We start from the raw sequence: 25,166 nt of genomic DNA, 5'->3' as shown, positions 1-25,166 counted from the left end.
TTTATCTTAAATAACAAAAAAAAAGAGAAAAACCCTAGAATCCTGTAACTCCCTTTTCTAGGAACTCTTCCACTGCACCCTTTTCTCCAGGCAGGGTTGGGCTGTGTTTGCCCAATCCTGGGGTTCTCCTCCCTTTTTGGGGGCATTCCTTTTGAGCACATTCCTCAGTTATAGTATGGAACGTTTTTTTAAAAATACCCCATTTTTACAGAGATAACTCACTGTGTTATCAGTCCCAACGTCGATGCACACAGGCAGGCATTTATCTGGGTGTATCCCTGCACAGGCTGTGTACAAACACAGCTTTCCCACTGGAATCCCCATCCCGTACACCCCCAGGTCTCCAAGACCCAATATTCTTTCTCCATCAGTGACCACAACAGCCTGATGGGAGAAAAAAAAAGCGAAAAAAAAAAAAAAAGCAGGTCAAATCATACACGAACACTGAAATTTATGAAGATTAGATCAATAGCAGCTGTGTTTTTTCCCCAGGTGAAAACTGAGGTAAGTTTGCACAGTCAAACAAAGAACAGATCATGAGGAATATTTTCCTCAACCCATAAATCTCACATTTAGGGTGAAACATTTATCTTTAAGATGTGCATTACCTTAATGAGCTGCATTCTGCCAGCATCACTGAAGAGCCAGAATGCATTACTTAATATTTATGTTTCCATCAGATACTAGTAAATCTCAAAAGACTCAGCTGAGATGGAATAACAATTAGAAACTAAATCACACCACGACCGTACCTTCACATCGTTCTCTGGCCAGTTGTTCACAATTGACCTTATGTGGCCTCTGTCTGATATGGAAATAAATAATCCCCTGAAAGAAAAAAAAAAACCACAAATCAGAAATATTTTGTGGGTGACAATTAGAAATATGACCTTGCTTTTGTAAAACTAAATACCAAACAGGACAATTTAAAATTCAAAGCCTTACAGCTGCTGAAATAAATTGCTCTAAGGACAATATCTGTTCCTGTCCCAGGGCAGGGACCTGAGGAACCCACCTGAACCAGCCCTCCGCAGCAGAGCTGAGGGTGATGTCCATAAAGCCCTTTCAATCTACACTCCCTGTCCTGACACAGATCCTCAGAGCCACAGAAGGGACCCTGACAGCTGAGGAGATAACCCCCCTGGAATTACAGAGCTGTGCGGCACTTGGAAGAGCTGGAAACGGTGCTGAAGCCCTGCACTTGGGAATATTTATGTGACCCATCTCCACGTCTGCTTCCAAACATTCTGTTTCTCAACATACACTGTGTCCTGAGATAGATTTTAACAAACGTTTACTGCCCTGACGTGGCACTAGCCGCACCAGGATGAAAATGACACAAACCACTTCTAAATCTCGGGTGAGAACGCAGAGGAAAGGACAGAAGCAGTGTGTGTGGCCTTACTTTGGTCTCCTGAAGATGTGTCCGTACTGGGAGCAGGCCAGCCCCACGGTGGGCGTGTACACAATGGGCATCAGCCGCTCAATGTCATCCTGCAGCACCCTGTAGAAGAGCTTCTCGTTCCTCTCCTGGATGCCCATGATGTAGATGTACCTGCAATTAACCAGCACCAGGAAAAACACCCCTGGCTGTGTCCCGCTCCGTGTTCCCTCGGGAAAGGCCCTGTCCCTGAGCCAGGCTGGGAGCACTAAGGGGAAGCTGGGAGGAGAGCAGCAGTGAGATGGAGATGCTGGAGGGACACCCCGTGTGTGTGCTGGCAAGGGAGCAATGGCAAATGTGACTAAAGACAGACCAGGGATTTACTGGATTTACTGCAGGGAGGCTCAGCACCCTTGTACACAAAATTACAGTGAAATAATTTTCCATCCAGAAGATGTGAATCCCAGCACCAACACACACGTGCAGCAAACTGAGCCCTACCACAAGGCTCATTCTGAAGTGTAAATTAAATCTGAATTTCTGCAAGTTTACCCACCAATCTGCTGTGTATCAACCCATACCCTGTCCTGCTGACTCAACAACATGAAGATAATGAATTTGCAATCTGCCTCAGGCCACAGCAGCTGGGCACTCGGCCAATACACATGACAGGACTGCTCTGGACCAGCAAGTGACGCGCTGTGGATTTAAGAGCCATCTCTCAGTTCTGATGAGAACAAAAGAGCTTTGATGTGGTCCAGCGAGCCCCAAGCCATCCCAGCTCTCCTCCTGCCTGTGGGAGACTGTATTTTCACAGGCAGAGATACATAAAGATTATGTGAAAACAGTAACGGGATGCTAAAAACGTGGCATCCGAAAAATAAAACACAGCTAAATCCTTTGCAGTTCACCAAACCAATGTGTTAAGTAATAAAATACATTAAAAAATACACATTATGAGACTTAAAATTCTACTCTCGTAGTTCCCTTTTAGCAGTAACTACTGCGTATGTTAAACACTGTTTTTGGTATCTCAAACGCTCAGTTTACCTTCATTATCACACATTTTTACTGGGCAGAATGCCACCTGCTGTGCTCTAACCACCTGCCACTCCATCTTACACATCACAGAAATACGTGTGACAGGCTGCAGGCAGGTTTGCAGCTTTGTTACTGATTTTCACACGCTCTCTTTTGCTGCTTTATGAACATGGAATATTAAAAAAAAAAAAGATAAAATAAAAAAAGCTTCCCAACCTCATTTGGCTGCGGGACGAAAGCAAATGAAAGCAACACCTGTGCCCAAGCGAAAGCAACACCCAAGAACTGAAACCCCAGCGGAGGCACTGGAAAGTTTGGTTACCCCCAGACAGTACTTTCCCATTTCCATCTCATTTCCAGCCCCGATGCTCCCGCTCGCTCGCACCGCGGGACACAGCGCTTACTTCTCCAGGGGGTCAGTCATTTTAGCCAAGTTCTTGTGGAAGCGCAGGGCCTGGATGTCCTGTGTCTCTATCTTGGGAGGCAGGAGTCCCTGCAGGCCCAGCATCTGCCGCTCGTGCAGGGTGAAGGCCATGCCCTGAAAGGAGAGGCGAGCACAACCATCACTCGCTGCCCAGGAGCCCTGGCACTGCACCCTGCGCTGTTTGCCCCTCCTGGGGCTCTCCTCACCCTTGGGCCACTCCTCTCCACCCACCCTGCCCACACCTTGCCACACCTGACTGTCCTCGCTGGAGCTGCAGAGCAGCACACAGGTGCCGCTGCAAAGGGCTTAAAAGTGAAATAACAGCTGCTTTTGCAATTGTTCCACTGTCACCCAGGCTGGTCCCTACAGCCACACACAGTACCCGCAGCTCAGATTTTTATCTCAATTGCTCCATTTGCTGCTTTTCTCAGTAACACAGCCTGATGCCAAAGTCACTGAATTGCCCTAATGCTCCTGTTAAGATCACAGTCCAACCCAAATACTTCATTTTCACTTAGGGATGGATCTAATCCATTTGTCTGCTACCAAAACCCTCATTGGTAGCAAATTAGAAGACAAATGTCACCTGCAAAAACCTCCCCCTCTTCTCCATTCGGGAGAGTGGTCAGAGTTTAAATTTATTGCTATTTAAATACTAATTTGAACCGTTTCTCAACCTTCAGATTCTAACTGCCAAGCTAAAAAAAAAAAAAAAAAAAAAAAAAGCTTTCTAAGGTTTATGCCTTGTAATCACACTCCAAATTCCTCCTGCCCTCAGAAAGGTCAGAGAATCAGACGATCCTTGTGGAGGGGACCCACAAAGATCATCCGTGTTCAGCTCCTCAACTGACAAGAAATAAAAATCAGTACTTTTCCCTTGACAGTAAAGGCATTAATTCAGATTAGAATACAAATATTTTCACCTCTGCTTATATGAGAACAGACTCTTCACAGGTGTCTGTAGAACCCATACCCATTAACAAAAATTTCTAAAAATAGTCCAGTTATAGTGTAATTCATCATAGCCAAATAGTTTCTAAACAAAACTCCTTAGAGAAAAAAAACCCCTATCGTTAAATAATTACTATTTTTACATTATTTTTCTCTTTCCTGTTTAGGTCATATTTAATATTGGTTGTTTTGACTACATTGACCAAAGCAATCCACCTGCTCTTCTGTACTGATTCTACACTATGCTCTACAGTAATAAAATACTTGAAGAGCTAGAAAGCAAGAAAAAACAACAACACAAACGCAAAACCTTCAGTGTTTTGCCCTCTTGCAGAAAATATCAAGAATTTACCCGTAAAATGAATCTGTTTTTCTCTGTATTTATTTTCATGTCTGCCAACCTTTCATGCAATAGATTTGACACTAAATACTGATTTCAATTTAACCCTTCACTACTAGAACAGTAGAGCTTTTCCACAAGTAGTCAGGAGTCACTTACAAACCACTGTTTTCTTTCCCAGTCTAACTGTTATTCTTCAGTATTCTTCCAATACTAAATACAAATACATTTCAGTTGACAGTTCATTCTTTAAGTTTTTAACATTGCTGCTGGTTTTTTGATTTCTAATTTTGATTTCTAATTTTTGTTTGGTTGTTTATTTTTGGTGGGGTGCAGCTTTAGCCACTTCAGTGGTATTTTTTTCCAAACACTGATCTGAACAACCCAACATTTCCACAAAGAACACAAGCATGTAAACAGAGAGAAGCTGACACGAGAGAAGAACCCACAGAATCACACTCTGGGTGCCACAGAGGTTTTTCCTGTGTTGCAAAGGATTAGTTCCCCTTCTGCATCCTTCGCAAGAAATATTTATTCTCTGCGAGCAGAAATGCAAGCTCCACACAAACTCCTCTCAGCTATCTTCCCCTTTCCTCGACAGCCCTGGCTTGCTGCCATCAGCAGTTTAATGCCTTTAAGAGCAGTTAAATGCCCCCAAAAGCAGCCCTTTCCCACACAAACTGCTGGCAGTGCCGGTGGCTCGGGCCCCAAGGCCCAGCGGGGCTGGCAAACATTTGTAGCATGTTGACTTTTACTCTAGACAGCACAGAAACACAAACGGTGCCAAAATATTTACAGTGCTTAGAGGAAGAAGAAGAGGAAGGGAAGAAGAAGTTCAGTCTCTGGCCAGCAAGGCCACTGGGGTTTGCAGCCTGGGGAAGGCCAGGGTCCCTCAGTGGAGCCACCCTGGCTGCACTGACATCTCACTGCGACCCCAGAGAAACACCTCACTACCAAACCGACATCCTCCCCTGCAGAAAGCCTCAAGTCCTCAAAAACCACACCTACCAAAGTTACAATCTCTGCTATTACCATGACACCACAACGTGGCTTTTCCCACTTCCCTGCAGAGGGGAACCCGTGTCCTTACAACACCTGGGCCCCCAATAACGCCCGGCAGCCCTGAGCTTAGCTCCAAGCAGAACAGAGACCCATCTTTATTCAGTTTATTCTCACTCTTTCCTGTCTACAGGGATCTAGCTGTGCAATGTCTCTGGAGTTACAATAACATCAAACAGGATGAATTTTTAAGTGACACTAAGTACTTTCAGCTGTTGATTTACATGACAATTACATCTTACCATGCTGAAAGAGGCTTTAATTTCTGCCTAGGCCTAAATCAGGAATCAGAATGACATCAGCCTTCACACAGAAAATCAGCCCTTGCTCCAAATGCATAAGAACAAGTTTAGTCCAGAGCAGTGAGATAAAACCCCTGAGTCCTTCTAACACTTGCAGTATTTTTGTCCATGACCATGAGCTTGTTTTGGACTTGGATTTGGATGTGGATTTGGGATTGCCCTGCAGCATCTCCCAGGATGGAGCTGCAGTATCAAACACCCAGCAAACTTCCAGCCAGCCCCAAAAGATCAGGGGGCACAGCCAGAGCCAGAAGATCAGGGGCACAGCCCAGGGGATCAGGGGGCACAGCCAGAGCCAGGGATCAGGGGCACAGCCCAGGGGATCAGGGGGCACAGCCCAGGGGATCAGGGGCAGAGCCAGAGCCAGGGATCAGGGGCACAGCCCAGGGGATCAGGGGGCACAGCCCAGAGGATCAGGGGGCACAGCCAGAGCCAGGGATCAGGGGCACAGCCCAGGGGATCAGGGGGCACACCCAGAGCCAGAAGATCAGGGGCACAGCCCAGGGGATCAGGGGCACACCCAGAGCCAGAAGATCAGGGGCACAGCCCAGGGGATCAGGGGGCAGAGCCAGAGCCAGGGATCAGGGGCACAGCCCAGGGGATCAGGGGGCACAGCCCAGAGCCAGGGATCAGGGGCACAGCCAGAGCCAGGGATCAGGGGCACAGCCCAGGGGATCAGGGGGCACAGCCCAGAGCCAGGGGATCAGGGGGCACAGCTCAGGGGACCAGGGGGCACAGCCAGAGCCAGAAGATCAGGGGCACAGCCCAGGGGATCAGGGGGCACAGCCCAGGGGATCAGGGGCACAGCCCAGGGGATCAGGGGGCACACCCAGAGCCAGAAGATCAGGGGCACAGCCCAGGGGATCAGGGGGCACACCCAGAGCCAGGGGATCAGGGGCACAGCCCAGGGGATCAGGGGGCACAGCCCAGGGGATCAGGGGCACAGCCAGAGCCAGGGATCAGGGGCACAGCCCAGAGGATCAGGGGGCACAGCCCAGAGGATCAGGGGCACAGCCAGAGCCAGGGGATCAGGGGCACAGCCAGCCCCAAAAGATCAGGGGGTACAGGGGATCAGGGGCACAGCCCAGGGGATCAGGGGGCAGAGCCAGAGCCAGGAGATCAGGGGGCACAGCCAGCCCCAAAAGATCAGGGGGTACAGGAGATCAGGGGCACAGCCAGCCCTAAAAGATCAAGGGCACAGGGGGTACAGGGGATCAGGGGCACAGCCAGAGCCACGGGATCAGGGGCACAGGGGATCAGGGGCACAGGGGGTACAGGGGATCAGGGGCACAGCCAGAGCCAGGGGCACAGGGAGCACAGGGGATCAGGGGCACAGCCAGAGCCACGGGATCAGGGGCACAGGGGATCAGGGGCACAGCCAGCCCCAAAAGATCAGGGGCACAGGGGATCAGGAAGCACATCCAGAGCCAAGGATACGAGGGAGATGTCTCAGCCCACGCAGCTGGCACCGACTGCTCAAAGGCACACAGGAACCCACACCTAAGGCCCAAGCTCACCCAGCTTTCCCCGGGATTAAGAGCTTAAGCACTCCCACAGTCTGGGTGTAAGCAGCAGGATCGCTGTTTGCAGGCTGGTGTCCTCTCCCCAGGTGCTGCGTGCTGACTTTCACTGCCATCAGCCTCCTTAATCCCCTTCTCAGCTCAGGACAAGCAGGGGTCGTCCCCAGGCCAGCACAGACGAAGCAGGGAGCGCATCCAGGAGGGAGGCCAGCACTCCTCAAAGCCCACAGATTAATTAATTAACACTCCACGGACAAATTCACTGCCACGAAAACAACCTTCTGCTGGGAGGGGGAGTGAAAAATGCTACTGGAGTGAAACGTTGATGCTATTTTAGTTAAGACAAGCTCACGCTGAGCCACCATGAACTTCAATCCACAAACTCTGGCACTGGGACTTCGCAGCAACCGGGCTCCATCACACAAAGCCCCTGCTGCTATAAATACCAGCACACACAAATGCCAGCTGCGTGCCTTGCCTGGAGCAGCCTGGATGCTGCAAGCAGGATTTTTATAGCACCACTGAGTAAGTAATTCTGAGGGGTTTCCAAGCAGATAAGTAGTAGTGGTGGTAAGTCTTCCCCGCCTGCAGTCTTGCAGCCACATCTATGAGAGTGTACTTTTAACCAACCATAAATGCCCTCATATACAGCAAAAACCCCATCCAGGGATCCTGACAAAGATGTACATACAGTTTATATCCAAACACGCCACTGCTTGGAAAATTAGTTATTCACGAGATTTAAAAAATGCTTTCCTTGTAACTCCTACTAATTGTTTGAACAGATTCAGCAGGGAGCCCAGCCTTTGAAGCAGCATCATAAACATCTTGAAAACAAAGCAGATTTTATGTTGGATTGTGGGCTGCTTCCCTTGACTTTGCTCCCTTGGGCTAAACACAAAGTTCACTATTGCACAAGATGCCTTCAGTGGAAATTAATAAAGTTCATTCATAAAGTTCATTGTATAAGAATCAAAGGTGTCTTTACTATCTCTAGCAGAGAATAAAAGTTTATGAGAACAGAAAACCTCTCCTGATTTCTTTCCTCCTTCATTTTTAAACTGGATTCTCTCCCTTTGTTCTCCCAGAGCAGCAGTCTGTACGCCGGTGGGTGTGTCTGGCACAGCAGGGCAACACACAGGGACACAGCCCGGATCCCATGGCATCTCCAGGCACAGCTGCCACCAGGCAATGCACAGTGACACAGCCCAGATCCCATGGCATCTCCAGGCACAGGTGCCACCAGGCAATGCACAGTGACACAGCCCGGATCCCATGGCATCTCCAGGCACAGGTGCCACCAGGCAATGCCCTGTGACACAGCCCGGATCCCATGGCATCTCCAGGCACAGGTGCCACCAGGCAATGCACAGTGACACAGTGCAGATCCCATGGCATCTCCAGGCACAGGTGCCACCAGGCAATGCACAGTGACACAGTGCAGATCCCATGGCATCTCCAGGCACAGCTGCCACCAGGCAATGCACAGTGACACAGTGCAGATCCCATGGCATCTCCAGGCACAGGTGCCACCAGGCAATGCACAGTGACACAGTGCAGATCCCATGGCATCTCCAGGCACAGCTGCCACCAGGCAATGCACAGTGACACAGCCCAGATCCCATGGCATCTCCAGGCACAGGTGCCACCAGGCAATGCACAGTGACACAGCGCAGATCCCATGGCATCTCCAGGCACAGGTGCCACCAGGCAATGCCCTGTGACACAGCCCAGATCCCATGGCATCTCCAGGCACAGGTGCCACCAGGCAATGCACAGTGACACAGCCCAGATCCCATGGCATCTCCAGGCACAGGTGCCACCAGGCAATGCACAGTGACACAGCGCAGATCCCATGGCATCTCCAGGCACAGGTGCCACCAGGCAATGCACAGTGACACAGCCTGGATCCCATGGCATCTCCAGGCACAGGTGCCACCAGGCAATGCACAGTGACACAGCCCGGATCCCATGGCATCTCCAGGCACAGGTGCCACCAGGCAATGCACAGTGACACAGCCCAGATCCCATGGCATCTCCAGGCACAGGTGCCACCAGGCAATGCACAGTGACACAGCCCGGATCCCATGGCATCTCCAAGCCTTTTCCCACCGCCTCTCTCCCTAGGCAAAGGTGGCCCCAGCTCCTGGACCCCTCTGCACGGCAGAACAGCCCCCACTGTGGGCTGGCTGATGACCCACGCTGAGCCAGCCCACAGCTGCTGGGGCAGCTGGAAGCACTCCCGTGCGGGAGAGGGGAAAGCCAGGAGCAGACAGGCTCCACGCCCTGCCAAGGAAGTGGCCCAGCCCCTCCAGGGTACGTTTTCATGGACATGGCGGCAGAGCTGCCCACTGCAAGTCCTGAGCACTGCGATTGCAATGGCATCCCTGGGGACATCTCTTTAACTGCTGCTTTTCCAGCTGAGCAGATGTGGAGAGCTGCTCCGGCTCTCCTCAGGGCCATTGATCCCACAATGGTGTAACACCCCCAGGCAGTGCCCTTCCTCCATCCCCCAGCCCAGCACAACACCTGGGCCGAGGTAAATGAGGCTGGATATCCTCCCACCACCTTTGGCACCTGGTTACAGATTAAACAGCTCCGTGTGCCCGGGTGGAGCTCCTCCTGAAAGCACACACATCTCAGGGGAGCTGATAAAACCTGCAGGTGCGTGCAGCCCCTCTGTATCCAAACCACCTGGGCAGGACACAGACCTGCAGTGGGACTTTTGGGCTGGGGGCGTGTGCTCAGTTTCTGTCATTTTCCTGCCTTCTGGGGTCTTTCCCCCTCACCGATCACAAACTGACAGCGATGTACTGATAGCACTGCACTTCTTAGCAACCATCACCATCTGCATTCCCTCCCCACATCCTGTTCGTCCTGGCTTCTCCAGGAAGGCACAGGGGCACTGCGTATTCCATACCCTGGCTGCTCAACACAGCTGGATAAAATGTAAAATGTATTAAATCTAAAATGTATTAAAATAAATTAAATGTGTCAAACCAGCACGGTGAGAAAGGGCAGTGCAAGGGAGCATCTGCTTTTACATCTTCAAGCTCATACAATCCTTTGTTTACACTCTCTTGTGCTATCCCTTTTATTTTGTCAAAATAGCTTTGACTTTGGCTGAGTTTTTTTCTATTTATTTTTTATTCTGAATTGGAAATGTTAGGGTATTTCCTACAAGTCAGTGATGTGATGTTTACAAGTTTGCTAAAAAAATCGTCTCCTTATGCAAAGGGAAATTTATTACAGTTTCTGGAAGTATTCTGGAAGCCATGCACGAAAACAAATTGGGCTGAAAAAGCTGTGAATGAACACAGATGAAACTGTGAGCAAAATACAACATATGAGAAGATGACCACCTGCATGAAAGATAAGAAACTGGTAAAATTCCTCAGGATCAGTCTGGGATTATTAACCTGCCACCAGTGAATGTTTCTTTAATATTTATCATGCATTTTCATGTACATATCTATTGCCATTCCAGGCAGACACATGCCCACAATTATATGCATATATAAATCCTAAAGGTACCTGCTGAAGTCAGAATTGTGAGAGGCACTGTCGGTGCAGGAGGAGTTTTTGGACACCATCAGGAATTTCCCCATGGAAAGGGAGGTCAGGAACTGGAACTGCCCAGGGAGGGTTGGAGTGCCCATCCCTGGAGGTGTGCAAGGAGGGCCTGGACGTGGCACTGAGTGCTCTGGGCTGGGTGACAAGGTGGGGATCAGGTGACAGGCTGGACTCGATGGCTGGGAGGGCTTTTCCTACCCCAGGGATTCTGTGATAACCTAACAATCCCGAGGAAGAGTCACGGAAAACTGGGTAATGGGACCCACAGTACAAAATACCATCACCCTTCTTCACCAAAATAACCAACCGAAATAACCAACTGAAGTACAGAAAGTGTCGCCAACTATGCGGTGACAAATTTTCTGCGAGGCACAGAAAACAAACACGCAGATAACATTACAGGTCATGTATTTCCAGTGGAGACAGGAACACTCTGACGGCACTCCACGTGGCAGAGCATGGAAGAACAAGCCCTGCCCCATCTGAAGCCCTGCACCATATCAGTAATGATTTAATTGCCAGCACTAAACCACGGAGATTGTCCTCACAGCAAGCTGGAAATGCTGCCTGGGCACAGCAGGGACCCCCAGCAGAACTGAATATGCTGGAGCCAATTAACTGCACTGGAAACCCTGTCGGGGAGCAGCAGCCACACAGCACAGGGCTCTGATGCAGGAGCGTGCCACAGCCGCTGCTGGCCCAGAGATGCTGCTCACTGCCTCTTTGAGCCACCCTGGCAACGAACACCTCCAATCTGCCCTTCAAACACCAAAACCAAACCAGCTGGGGTGGCTGCGCATCCACCTGCAACACACAGCTCAGGGTGGGCAAGAAAGGAAACACACAGAGCCCAACACACAGCTCAGGGTGGGCAAGAAACGAAACACACAGAGCCCAACACACAGCTCAGGGTGGGCAAGAAACGAAACACACACAGCTCAACACACAGCCCAACACACAGCTCAGGGTGGGCAAGAAAGGAAACACACACAGCCCAACACACAGCTCAGGGTGGGCAAGAAAGGAAACACACAGAGCCCAACACACAGCTCAGGGTGGGCAAGAAAGGAAACACACAGAGCCCAACACACAGCTCAGGGTGGGCAAGAAAGGAAACACACAGAGCCCAACACACAGCTCAGGGTGGGCAAGAAAGGAAACACACAGAGCCCAACACACAGCTCAGGGTGGGCAAGAAAGGAAACACACAGAGCCCAACACACAGCTCAACATACAGCTGAAGGTGGGCAAGAAAGGAAACACACACAGCTCAACACACAGCTCAGGGTGGGCAAGAAAGGAAACACACAGAGCCCAACACACAGCTCAGGGTGGGCAAGAAACGAAACACACACAGCTCAACACACAGCCCAACACACAGCTCAGGGTGGGCAAGAAAGGAAACGCACAGAGCCCAACACACAGCTCAGGGTGGGCAAGAAAGGAAACACACAGAGCCCAACACACAGCTCAGGGTGGGCAAGAAAGGAAACACACAGAGCCCAACACACAGCCCAACACACAGCTCAGGGTGGGCAAGAAAGGAAACACACAGAGCCCAACACACAGCTCAGGGTGGGCAAGAAAGGAAACACACAGAGCCCAACACACAGCTCAACATACAGCTGAAGGTGGGCAAGAAAGGAAACACACACAGCTCAACACACAGCTCAGGGTGGGCAAGAAAGGAAACACACACAGAGCCCAACACACAGCTCAGGGTGGGCAAGAAAGGAAACACACACAGCTAAGGACTGGCAAGAAAAGAAAAGCAATTGTAAGAGAAAAACCTGCTCCAGTGGCAAAGAGCAACAGATAAGTTTGCACAAGGGTGAGGGCTGGCTCCTGCCCCTGATGCTGTCCTTCTGCAGCTCTTGTTTTAGGGACACGTGCCTTAGGGGAGGCCAAACGTTCTGCAGGGTTGATAGAGGATGTAAAAATTAAATCTAATCAAGTAAAGCATGATAACCTCAACAAGCTCACAGCAAGAAATAACACCCTTTATCTGTTTCTGTACATAGATAATATATCTATCTATACACAAGTGAGGCACAAGGGGTAAAGTACTCGGTGTGTTTAATAAATCATTTATATCTTTGCTGAATATCCAAAATGCATTTCCATACAGATACTGCATCCAGCAGTAGCACTCAGTGAGCTTTCTGATCCATTCCAACAGGCGTCAGCAGGAAGGACAGGCTGACACAGCAGAGACAAACTAATGCAGAATGGGGTTCCCTCTCACCAGTGTAATTTCTTGGAGGCATTAAAATATTCACAAAATCAATTGCCATTAACCAGAAGCTCCCTACTCCCTTCTACTCCTCAAAAAAAATTGCATTGTGCTCAGTCCAGCTGAGAATTCCAGGGTTAAAAAAATGGAAGGATATTACCACTAGAAAAACAGTAAGAAATGACTTATTGTTCTTGTTTCAGAATACTATTGCATAATCAGCATTTGGAAAAGCTTACAGGGGTTGAAGTAATTTCCATGGCCGTGTCAAAGTCTCCAGAGCTCAGAAAGTCTCAAGACAATCTGATCTTGACAAATCACACCAATCTACTCTTTTCTCTTTCCCTGACACAGCAATCTCAACTTCAGTTTTGCAGTCAGCCAGTCTCCACCTTCCACAGCTCTCTGTCCCTCTCTAGGCAGCCTGGATTCATGCAGGATTGAGGCATCTTGCACTCTGCTGTCCAGGGCAGAAAGGGAAGGGTAAAATAACCAGCTCTGCTCAGGAAATGCCCTGAGTAGAGATAGGACAAATGTCAGATTCAGGCAGACCTGCCACCTTTCTTGACCACTTCAGACACCTTGGACCAGCCACCTCACCTGATTTCTTACCAGTTTTAATTTACACATTAATGGCTGCAAGATTCCTGAAGGCCACTACAACTCCAGTGGGGAAAAAAAGAAAGAGCTTGAGGATAGACTTGTGCAAACAGGAACAGTTTTGTGAAGGGAATAAAATGCTACTTTCTTAGAAGTCTGCCTAAAAGCACAGAATTAATGTGATACCTGTACCTCCCAGTCAGCTCCCATCAAGGTTTATTTTTAGATGCTCTTTCGGACTCTGCAGAGGGATATTTCCTAGGTGATGTGGCTCAGCCCTAGCTCTCGGTGTCCCAGGAATGGGCCAGGGCTAGGACAGAGAGGCTAACACTTCCAATGGTTAATGAATTCAGAGTTAACTCTTGCAAACTCTCAGGTAAGATCCTCCTGTGGGCTCAGCAGCCCCTTGTGTGCAGCAGTGGCAGTGAGGACAGGGCCGGGCTGGCCGGAGCAGCCAGGGCAGGAGCTGCTGCCTGCCTCGCCGCCCCGCTCTGGCTGTGTCAGAGCACGGGCTAGGACAGAGAGGCTGTGTCAGAGCACGGGCTAGAATTCACTTCCTGCGGTTAGTGAATTCAGAGCTAACTCTTGCACACTCTCAGGTCAGTCCCTCCTCTCCCTGCTAAAGCTCTCCCTGGGCTCAGCAGCCACTCATGTGCCCAGGGCAGCAGTGGCAGTGAGGACAGAGCCAGGCTGGCAGGGGCAGGAGCTGCTGCCAGCCTTGCCGCTCCGCTCTGGCTGTGTCAGAGCACAGGGGACACAGGACCGTCAGCAGACACAGGTGAGACAGACAGACAGACAGGACACGGACCCACCTTGTTGGTGCGCGGGTTGAGCATGAGCGGCTTGCCCTTCTCCTTGGTGTGCAGGCTGCGCCACGCCATCGCGCAGGGCGCCGCGGCCACGCGCAGTCGGGACAGCATCCTCCTCCTCCTCCTCCTCCTCTGGAGCACCTGGAGAGGCAAGGGCAGCACTGAGGCACCCACAGAGCCAACAGAGCCCCCCACACACCCACAGTGGGCAAAGGCAGCGCTGAGGCACCCACAGAGCCCACACACACCCACAGCAGCACTGAGGCACACACAGAGCCCACACACACCCAAAGGCAGCACTCGGGCACACACAGAGCCCACACACACCCAAAGGCAGCACTCGGGCACACACAGAGCCCACACACACCCAAAGGCAGCGCTGAGGCACACACAGAGCCCACACACACCCACAGCAGCACTGAGGCACACACAGAGCCCACACACACCCAAAGGCAGCACTGAGGCACACACAGAGCCCACACACACCCAAAGGCAGCGCTGAGGCACACACAGAGCCCACACACACACCCAAAGGCAGCACTGAGGCACACACAGAGCCCACACACACCCAAAGGCAGCACTGAGGCACACACAGAGCCCACACACACCCACAGCAGCACTGAGGCACACACAGAGCCCACACACACCCAAAGGCAGCACTGAGGCACACACAGAGCCCACACACACCCAAAGGCAGCACTGAGGCACACACAGAGCCCCCACACACACCCAAAGGCAGCACTCGGGCACACACAGAGCCCACACACACCCAAAGGCAGCGCTGAGGCACACACAGAGCCCACACACACCCAAAGGCAGCGCTGAGGCACACACAGAGCCCACACACACCCAAAGGCAGCACTTGGGCACACACAGAGCCCACACACACCCAAAGGCAGCACTTGGGCACACACAGAGCCCACACACACCCACAGCAGCACTGAGGCACACACAGAGCCCACACACACCCAAAGGCAGCACTCGGGCACACACAGAGCCCACACACACCCAAAGGCAGCACTCGGGCACACACAGAGCCCACACACACCCACAGCAGCACTGAGGCACACACAGAGCCCACACACACCCAAAGGCAGCACTGAGGCACACACAGAGCCCACACACACCCAAAGGCAGCGCTGAGGCACACACAGAGCCCACACACACCCAAAGGCAGCACTCGGGCACACACAGAGCCCACACACACCCAAAGGCAGCACTCGGGCACACACAGAGCCCACACACACCCAAAGGCAGCACTGAGGCACACACAGAGCCCACACACACCCAAAGGCAGCACTCGGGCACACACAGAGCCCACACACACCCAAAGGCAGCGCTGAGGCACACACAGAGCCCACACACACCCAAAGGCAGCACTCGGGCACACACAGAGCCCACACACACCCAAAGGCAGCACTCGGGCACACACAGAGCCCACACACACCCAAAGGCAGCACTCGGGCACACACAGAGCCCACACACACCCAAAGGCAGCGCTGAGGCACACACAGAGCCCACACACACCCAAAGGCAGCACTGAGGCACACACAGAGCCCACACACACCCAAAGGCAGCACTGAGGCACACACAGAGCCCACACACACCCAAAGGCAGCACTGAGGCACACACAGAGCCCCCACACACACCCAAAGGCAGCACTTGGGCACACACAGAGCCCACACACACCCAAAGGCAGCACTCGGGCACACACAGAGCCCACACACACCCACAGCAGCACTGAGGCACACACAGAGCCCACACACACCCACAGCAGCACTGAGGCACACACAGAGCCCACACACACCCAAAGGCAGCACTGAGGCACACACAGAGCCCACACACACCCACAGCAGCACTGAGGCACACACAGAGCCCACACACACCCAAAGGCAGCACTGAGGCACCCACAGAGCCCACACACACCCAAAGGCAGCACTCGGGCACACACAGAGCCCACACACACACCCAAAGGCAGCACTCGGGCACACACAGAGCCCACACACACCCAAAGGCAGCACTCGGGCACACACAGAGCCCACACACACCCACAGCAGCACTGAGGCACACACAGAGCCCACACACACCCACAGCAGCACTGAGGCACACACAGAGCCCACACACACCCAAAGGCAGCACTGAGGCACACACAGAGCCCACACACACCCAAAGGCAGCACTGAGGCACACACAGAGCCCACACACACCCACAGCAGCACTGAGGCACACACAGAGCCCACACACACCCAAAGGCAGCACTGAGGCACACACAGAGCCCACACACACCCAAAGGCAGCACTGAGGCACACACAGAGCCCACACACACCCAAAGGCAGCACTGAGGCACACACAGAGCCCACACACACCCAAAGGCAGCACTCGGGCACACACAGAGCCCACACACACCCAAAGGCAGCACTGAGGCACACACAGAGCCCACACACACACAGCAGCACTGAGGCACACACAGAGCCCACACACACCCAAAGGCAGCGCTGAGGCACACACAGAGCCCACACACACCCAAAGGCAGCACTCGGGCACACACAGAGCCCACACACACCCAAAGGCAGCACTGAGGCACACACAGAGCCCACACACACACCCAAAGGCAGCACTCGGGCACACACAGAGCCCACACACACCCAAAGGCAGCACTGAGGCACACACAGAGCCCACACACACCCAAAGGCAGCACTCGGGCACACACAGAGCCCACACACACCCAAAGGCAGCGCTGAGGCACACACAGAGCCCACACACACCCAAAGGCAGCACTCGGGCACACACAGAGCCCACACACACCCAAAGGCAGCACTCGGGCACACACAGAGCCCACACACACCCAAAGGCAGCACTCGGGCACACACAGAGCCCACACACACCCAAAGGCAGCACTCGGGCACACACAGAGCCCACACACACCCAAAGGCAGCACTCGGGCACACACAGAGCCCACACACACACACAGCGGGCTCCTGCTGCCACGGGGAAGCACCTGCAGCGTGAGACCCCTTTTAACACCATGAAGGAACAGCCCAAAAGTGCCAGGAGGACGGAAGGGAAGGAAGGGCTTGGAGTGCTGAGAGCACAGAGTGCAGGGACGCAGGGATCCCCCCGGCAGCGCAGAAATGCCAGCAGGGAGTTCAGCTGTCCCTGGTGACCTGTGGAACCGGCACTGGCCCAAATGCCAGCCAGGACAGCACAGCCTGGGCAGGTCAGCCACAAAATCCCCACGGAGAGCCTCCGGAGCTCTCCAACAACGAGATCTCCTGGCCTGGAGAGAAACCGTGTCTGTCAGCATATTGAAACCCTGCTACAACTACATGTGGAATTAACATGGCCAAGAACTCCACTGATCTGTGGATTCCAGGCTTAGATTTTTACAATTCCAAACTTTAAAAATAGTTTTAAAAAAGTTTATTTTCAGAGAGACTATATCCTTTAAAGTAAAGGATGTTCCCCTAAAAGAATTAAGTGTTAGTATAACTCAAGTTCTAATCCTGACAGGCGTTAGCAACTCTTGAACTCATTTTACTCCGTTATTGATCACACGCTCTTTGAAGAAGAAATTACCGTTTATCACGTGCTCATATATGGCGGGATCAGCAGGGAATGTGCAGTGGAGATCTCTGGAATCCCAAAGATTATTTCGCTGAGCCAGAGAGACAATGGAAGCAGGGCAGGACCTCCCCAGGACCAGGGTCTGTGTGGTGACACAGCGAGGGGACCAGGAAAGGGGACCTGTCACCCCCAGCCCAGCTACACACAGCCCAGGCAGGCAGGGACAGTGAAACTGCACATGAGATATTTTTAAGGAATGAAATTATGCATGGCTTGCATTTTTGATTTCTTCCAGATGGGAGACAAAATTGAATTAAAGAACAAAACTTCATTATCTTAAATATCGCCTGAATACTTTAGAAGACCTGCTCTAATCAAATTCGCACATAATCAGCTTTTAAGATGGCAGACTGGTCTTACAAGTCACAATCTGAGGATTTTCTTGAAAATCTCTCCAAGCATTAAAAAAATACACAAACATTTAATATTTTTTATCAAAGTTTCTCTTCTACCCACTACCAAGTGTAGAGGGAAGCTGCTCTGCATGCAGAACCATCCCTTCCCCTCAACCTTCACTTGTTTGTTGAGGCCTGTGAACGACAAAACTGCACTCAAACCCCCTGTGTTGGTTTGTTTTGGGGTAAAGACCGTAAATTTGCTGTGTGGAGTGGGACAGGAGGCAGGGGAGGAAGCCCTGCCAGCAGCACAAACAAATGTAGCCTCCGACGAGCGCATTCCTCCCCAAACCTGCTGGTGGTGGAGCGAGCCCTCGCTCGGGAAATCAGGATCAGACTCGGGAAATTAACTCTGAGCTGCAAAGCACATTAATTGTGCTGCCCTTAGGATCACCAGATTCAGTTCTAGCTGGTTTCAGTTCTGGATGCTCACTTGCCGTCGCCCCACGGCTGCAGGTCCATCTCCCCTTTGTGGCAGGGAGCCCCAAACGGCTCTGTGACTCCAGTGCCGCAGCAACGCCCATCCCAGAGTCCCATCGGCCTGGTGCCACCGCCGCGTCAACCTGCCACCGGCAAACACCTTAAACAGGGAATTAAAAGCTAGGACAGGCACCACACCCTACCAAACTCTATATAAATTTAAATTACTTTGTTGCAATTAATGAGCATTTAAGAACCAAACAAGATTGTGGCCCAGATTCACCCGAACTTGATCAATTAACTCTAATCAACGAGGCAGAGTGGGAAAAGCTTTTCAGAGGCGATACAAATCTTGTTGTCTTCCCTGACGTGTGAGAGAGGAGACTTGCTCCTCTCCGAGGTGTCACACCAGCACCTAAAATTATTCTCTTGATGGAAGTATCTGGATTCATAAAAGGGGAGAATCAAGTTTCATTTTCCACCGAGCCCTCTGTTTAGATCCAAGAGATATGATCCCAGTTAATTTATATCCATCACAAAACCTGACTGGCCACTCAGCTCTGAGCTCTCCCTGCCCTGCTCTTTTCATTGTTCCTTGTTTATTTCCTCTCCCATGCTGTATATCTCATCCAACTCCTTTTGTCACAGACTTTTGAATGTGGTTCAGCCAGGGCTTGCCTCCCAAACCCACCCTAACATGGCCTGCCCTGGCCCCACAAAGCAGGAAACCCTCTCCCGTGCCCGTCCCTATTGCTGTGCAGGGCTGCCAGCAGCTCTGCCCGCATGGCCGTGGCCCTCTGTGACCCACCCAGCCCTGCTGGCCACCAGCCTGGTCCCCTGCTCCCTGGGGAAGCACACAGGGACACGGAGCCTCACGCCCTGTGGCTCACGTCTGCTGGGGAGCCACAGGAACACGGCTGGGGAAAGGTCCCCAAAAGGTCCCCAAGCCACCACCTGGTTTCAAGGAGATGGAAGGGCTGGACTGTGCTGCTGTCTGGGGAGGCTTTAACATGGCTTGTGATGGGTTTGTAGGAGAGAGGCCAGGCCTCAGAGGGTGGCAGTTAAACCATAAAAACAGGAGAGATCATTTTGGCAGTAGAGGCTGACAGAGAATCCCACAGTGGTTTGGGTGGGAAGAGACCTCAAAGCCCATCCAGTGCCACCCCTGCCATGGCAGGGACACCTCCCACTGTCCCAGGCTGCTCCCAGCCCCATCCAGCCTGGCCTGGGGCACTGCCAGGGATCCAGGGGCAGCCACAGCTGCTCTGGGCACCCTGGGCCAGGGCCTGCCCACCCTCCCAGCCAGCCATTCCTAATTCCCAATGTGCCAAAATCTGTGCCTGCCCTCTGGCAGTGGGAGCCATTGCCTGGGTGCTGTCCCTGCCTGCCTTGTCCCCAGGGGCTGTGCAGCTCTCCTGGAGCCCCTGGAGGCCCTGGCAGGGGCTCTGAGGTGTCCCTGGAGCTTCTCTGGTGCAGCTGAACAGCCCCAGCTGGGCCAGGCTGGCTCCAGAGCAGAGAGGCTCCAGCCCTGGCAGCGGCTCCGTGGGGAAGGGATGAGAACTGGGGGAAAGAGCCGCACCTGACACAATGTGAAAACACACAAAAAGGACTGAGGATGCGCAACGTCCTGTCAGGAGGAATTAGGAGGAAAACATCAGAATTGAATGAGGAATAAATTCCTGCCCAAACCTGTGTCAGCATAACCAGGATCTCAGCTCTCCCTTCAGTGCCTGACAGTGGTGAGAACTACACAAGACTGTGGAGCACCTCCAGACTGAGTCCAGCACAGCTGGGAATTTTTGAGTTGCTGTGTCACAAATTAAGGGGATTAAATCCTTCAGCACAGCAGAGGACAGCTCCCTGCTGTGCCTTATCAGGAGGCATCTGCCCAGGTCAAACTAATTACCAATATGCACAAGCGCCCTTATCTGGGAGCAAATGTTCTGCTGCTCCAATTATGGATTTGTTAAATGGCAAAACCTACTTTTAAGGGAAAGGTTCATCACGTTCTCAAAAGGCAGAATTAGGCCGGCCAGAGAGTTGGGAAGCTGAGAGTCAATTAAAGCAAGGCCAGCTTCAATTAGTGCCCGGGCTGCCTGACCTGTGGGTCTGCCCTCAGTGCCAGGAGTGCCTGTCCCTGCACGGCAGCTCCTGCTGCATGACTCTGCAGCCTGCCTTCAGCTTGAGGCCTGGGGAAACACAAATGCATCTCCAGTGCCCCTCAAATCCTGTGTCAGGTTTGAGGCCTGGGGAAACACAAATGCACGTCCAGTGCTCCCAAAATCCTGTGTCACGTTTGAGGGTTGGGGAAACACAAATGCATCTCCAGTACTCCCAAAATCCTGTGTCAGGTTTGAGGCACGGGGAAAGACAAATGCATCTCCAATGCTCCCAAAATCCTGTGTCAGGTTTGAGGCACGGGGAAACACAAATGCATCTCCAATGCTCCCAAAATCCTGTGTCAGGTTTGAGGCACGGGGAAACACAAATGCACGTCCAGTGCCCCTCAAATCCTGTGTCAGGTTTGAGGCACGGGGAAACACAAATGCATCTCCAGTGCTCCCAAAATCCTGTGTCAGGTTTGAGGCGTGGAGAAACACAAATGCATCTCCAGTGCTCCCAAAATCCTGTGTCATGTTTGAGGGTTGGGGAAAGACAAATGCATCTCCAGTGCTCCCAAAATCCTGTGTCAGGTTTGAGGGCATGGGGAAACACAAATGCATCTCCAGTGGTCCCAAAATCCTGTGTCAGGTTTGAGGCACGGGGAAACACAAATGCATCTCCAGTGCTCCCAAAATCCTGTGTCAGGTTTTTGAGGGCTGGAGAAACACAAATGCATCTCCAGTGCTCCCAAAATCCTGTGTCAAGTTTTTGAGGGCTGGAGAAACACAAATGCACGTCCAGTGCTCCCAAAATCCTGTGTCAGTGATTTTCCAGCCCGTCTTTCGTGTACAGAAACTGACCTGTGTTGAGGAGCTCTTTTGCACTGACAAGCTGAAATCATTAGTTCAAGGCCATGGAGGCCCCACAGAATTTCCAATCTTTAGGGCCTCAACCATTTCTAAGCCAACAGACACTGTCTCCTGTGCCCCCACAGCCATCCTTCTGAGCCTGCACCACCACAGGGCTGGAGTGGATGCACCATACACTCTATTCTCTTTTATTTTTTTTTTTTTTTCATTAATAAACAGCCCAGCCTGGCCCACCCAAGCATGACACAAACCAGGCAAGCACTAGCTGGCTTCATCACCTCAGTAATGATAAAGCAGTCTAAAATTATTACATCAGGCGAGCACTGGCTCTAAGTGTGTCTCCCCAGGAGAGTTCCACCTAAAGAAAGCAGCTCTCCCTGCACCCACCAGCCCTCAGCAGGACAAGGAGACGCTTTTGCTCCAGAACAGGGGCATCCCAGGAGGAAGGAGCACGTGGCTCTGCACAGCAGCTCGGCACCCCTGCCTCCCTGAGCTGGCCAGATGCTGCTGCTGCTGCTGAGGAAAGCCAGCAGCAAACAGCGGCAAAACTACCTCAGGCTCCCTCCAGCAAAGTCCTGGGCCACCACTCTAAAGGGCATTTCTAAGGCACCTTGAGATCTGCAGATTAACAGGAGCAGTCGTGGGCAGAAATCACTAATGAAGTGTTTGGCAGAGGCAGGCAGGTTATTTTGGAAGCAGGTCTTTAGCATATTGGAATTGCCTTTCTTCCCGTTCATTCTGAGGCAGCCAGTTCAACAGGAAGAGAAGTCAGGCGTGGAGCACTCAGGCAGAGCCAGCAAGCTCACCACTTGAGGCTGGAAACATCCACTGAACAAAGCACACTTCAGTGAACTCGGATGGGAACGATTTCAGAACTTTCCTAAAAAGAGTACTTGTCAATTACTGTAATTTACAGTACTATCAGCCTTCTTGCAGCATGAGCAGAAAGCAGGGCTCAATTGTTTGGTACTGGGGTCTAGGTTGGTAGCAGTTCTTACCAGACACCATCAGAGAGCTGCATTCTTATACACTTACTGACCTAAATATTCTGATTCTTAACCACCAGAAAGTCCATTATCTTTTACTGTGGAAACTGCAGCAGCAGTATTTTTGGCCAGGTCTGACAAGATGTATTGGCATCCTTGATTTATTTTAATTTGTGCAACTAGGAGGGCTGCCGGTGGTAAAGGTAAGGACAAAGACCTCATCCTGAACCCCCTAATAAATACTCCAGGAATAGCAGAAAGGTACCCATGCTCTGCTCTGGAGAGCTGGCACATCCCTCTGCTGGAGCTGCTCAACTCAGAAACACTGATAGTGATTTTTTTTTGGATACAGGTTGAGAGGTGGACAAGGATGTTCCCAACATCTGCCGCACTTACAAATGGGAGTTCTTCATGGGAAAGCAGCTCAGCCCTGAGCACAGAGAAGCCGAGCTGCTGGGAGCTCAGTGCAGGTGAAGTGTACGCCCGCCACCCTCTTACAAACCTCAAAAAATAAACACCCCACCTAAACTACAGAAGAACCTGAGAACCATGCACCACGGGCTACCAGAGCTGCTTCAGCTGCAGGGAAGGCGCTGGCACCACCCGTGAAGATGAGCATTCAATTAGTGCTCACTCAACCACGGCGTGCCACCACGCACTTTGACAGCCTCTGCCTTAGTTTGCAGAGCAAAAAGCTCCACATCTTGCCTGCGCTCAAGCTGCTGACTCACAAGGCACCGCACAGGATTATCAGAACTTCCCTCCTGTGACTGTAACACGCAGTTTCTTCTAAAATACAGGCTCGGGTTAAATTTCTACAGATGTTATAGCGTCTAATAGGGCATTAGACACTGCTGGCTGCGCACACACATGGGCCACCTGCAGAGCTGCACATTTCTGCCCAGCTCTTTCATTTGCCCATATGTAAATTACAGGTACATAGAAAACCTCCCTTTGATGTTCACTACTTTTTGGAATTACCAACACAAACACACCAAATAATCAGCATTTGGTGGTTTTGATCTTGCTTGGCTGCAAGACTGTCCTGTTTCACCAACCCTTTATCAATGTGCTGTACGTTTGGTTTGCTTTTTCTCCTGTTAATTATGCGATTCTTGCCATGACACAACACCCCGGGCTGCTCAGACAACTCCCCTTAGTCAGTATTTTTTAGCGGAGCGTGGAGCCAGCGACGGCGGCGTGTCAGCCACGGCCGCTCCGCCGAAGGAGCAGCCAGGAGGCCGAACCCAAACAACGACTCCGGAGCGCCGGGCGGCGCTTCCTGCTCCAAGGCCGCGCCAGCTGCTCCGCTCCTTCCCAACTTTCACTCGCCAGGGCCACGGGGAAGTTGAGGGCAGGTCGGGCCCGGCGCGGGGGGGCGGCAGCAGCGGCTGGGCCCGCTGGGTGGGCGCTCCCCGGGCCTCGGGCAGCTCCCGGCGGGCGGGTTGGCAGCTCCATTTGTCACCGTCCTGACAGGGGTAAACACGCACGGGAGCAGCCGGGGCTGCTTCCCCCGGCTCCTCGCGGGCACCTCCGCACCTGCCGCAGGGCCCGGCGCTGCCTCCGCCGCAGGCCAAGCCGCGGGGCCTCGCACCGCCGTGCTGCTGCTTCGGCACTACCCCCCGCGGGGCCGGGCCGGGGACACGGAGCATCCCAGGCGGGCTCCATCCCCTCCCCGCGCCTGGGCGGCCTCCAGCCCCTCAGAACGCACCGTAGACACGGGTTTATAAAGAGAGAGAGAGAGAGGCCTGTGGTGCGCCGCCGCAGTTGTATAATTGTTACCAGAACGGGATCTACCTCCTCCTGCGGCTGCTGCCCGCTGAGCGATGCTGGCCGAGGACCTGTTCCTACTGAGCGAGAACAGCGCCCGCCCGCCGGAGCCGCGTCCACCACAGAACCCGCCACTGACTGGAGCCTACACCGAGGCGCCGGGGAGGGACACCCCGGGAGGCGGGTGTTGGCCGTGACTGGCAACTCAAGAAGCCAATAGAAGGGAAGGGAGCTCGCCGGCGGCCGTGCCGTTTGACCAATGAACGTTTTATCCCGCCCCGGCAGAGGGGAAAAGGGGACAGGCACGGCGAGGTGGGATCTGTCACAGGTTAATTGGACTGGCGAGACAGCCAATCAGAGCTGGGGGCGGGGAGAGGGGCGGGGCTGGGGATGGGAGTGTGAGGGACGGGGAACATGAGGGGAACGTGAGGGGACGGAAACGGCGATGGGGAACGGGGAACGTGAGGGGACGGCAATGGGGAACGGGGAACGTGAGGGGATGGGAATGGGAATGGGCAACAGGGAACGTGAGGGAATGGGAATGGGGATCAGGGAACGTGGAACGTGAGGGGACGGCAATGGCAATGGGGAACGGGGAACGTGGAACGTGAGGGGACAGGAATGGCAATGGAGAACGGGGAACGTGAGGGGATGGCAATGGCAATGGCAATCAGGGAATGTGAGGGGACGGGAATGGCAATGGGGAACAGGGAACATGAAGGGAACGTGAGGGAGCAGGAATGGCAATAGGGAACAGGGAATGCAAG

The 25,166-nt window shown here is 52.5% G+C and overlaps 1 protein-coding gene across 1 annotated transcript in view; it reads right to left on the bottom strand.

Moving 5' to 3' along the window:
• The window catches only part of ME2 (malic enzyme 2), a 40,481-nt gene extending 15,932 nt beyond the window's left edge, over positions 1–24,549 (bottom strand). Inside the window, exons 1-6 of the mRNA XM_059492218.1 lie at positions 24,427–24,549; positions 14,237–14,374; positions 2,827–2,960; positions 1,406–1,555; positions 753–828; positions 223–384 (exon numbers count right to left, since the gene is read on the bottom strand). Coding sequence (XP_059348201.1) covers positions 223–384; positions 753–828; positions 1,406–1,555; positions 2,827–2,960; positions 14,237–14,344 — 630 coding nt within the window. The 5' untranslated portion in view covers positions 14,345–14,374; positions 24,427–24,549. The remainder of the gene's footprint in view (positions 1–222; positions 385–752; positions 829–1,405; positions 1,556–2,826; positions 2,961–14,236; positions 14,375–24,426) is intronic.
• Between the last annotated feature and the right edge of the window lie 617 nt (positions 24,550–25,166).

Source organism: Ammospiza nelsoni, chromosome Z (genome assembly GCF_027579445.1).
Source record: "Ammospiza nelsoni isolate bAmmNel1 chromosome Z, bAmmNel1.pri, whole genome shotgun sequence".
NCBI classification, from domain to species: Eukaryota; Metazoa; Chordata; class Aves; order Passeriformes; family Passerellidae; genus Ammospiza; species Ammospiza nelsoni.
This window is presented reverse-complemented; position numbering and strand designations above follow the sequence as displayed.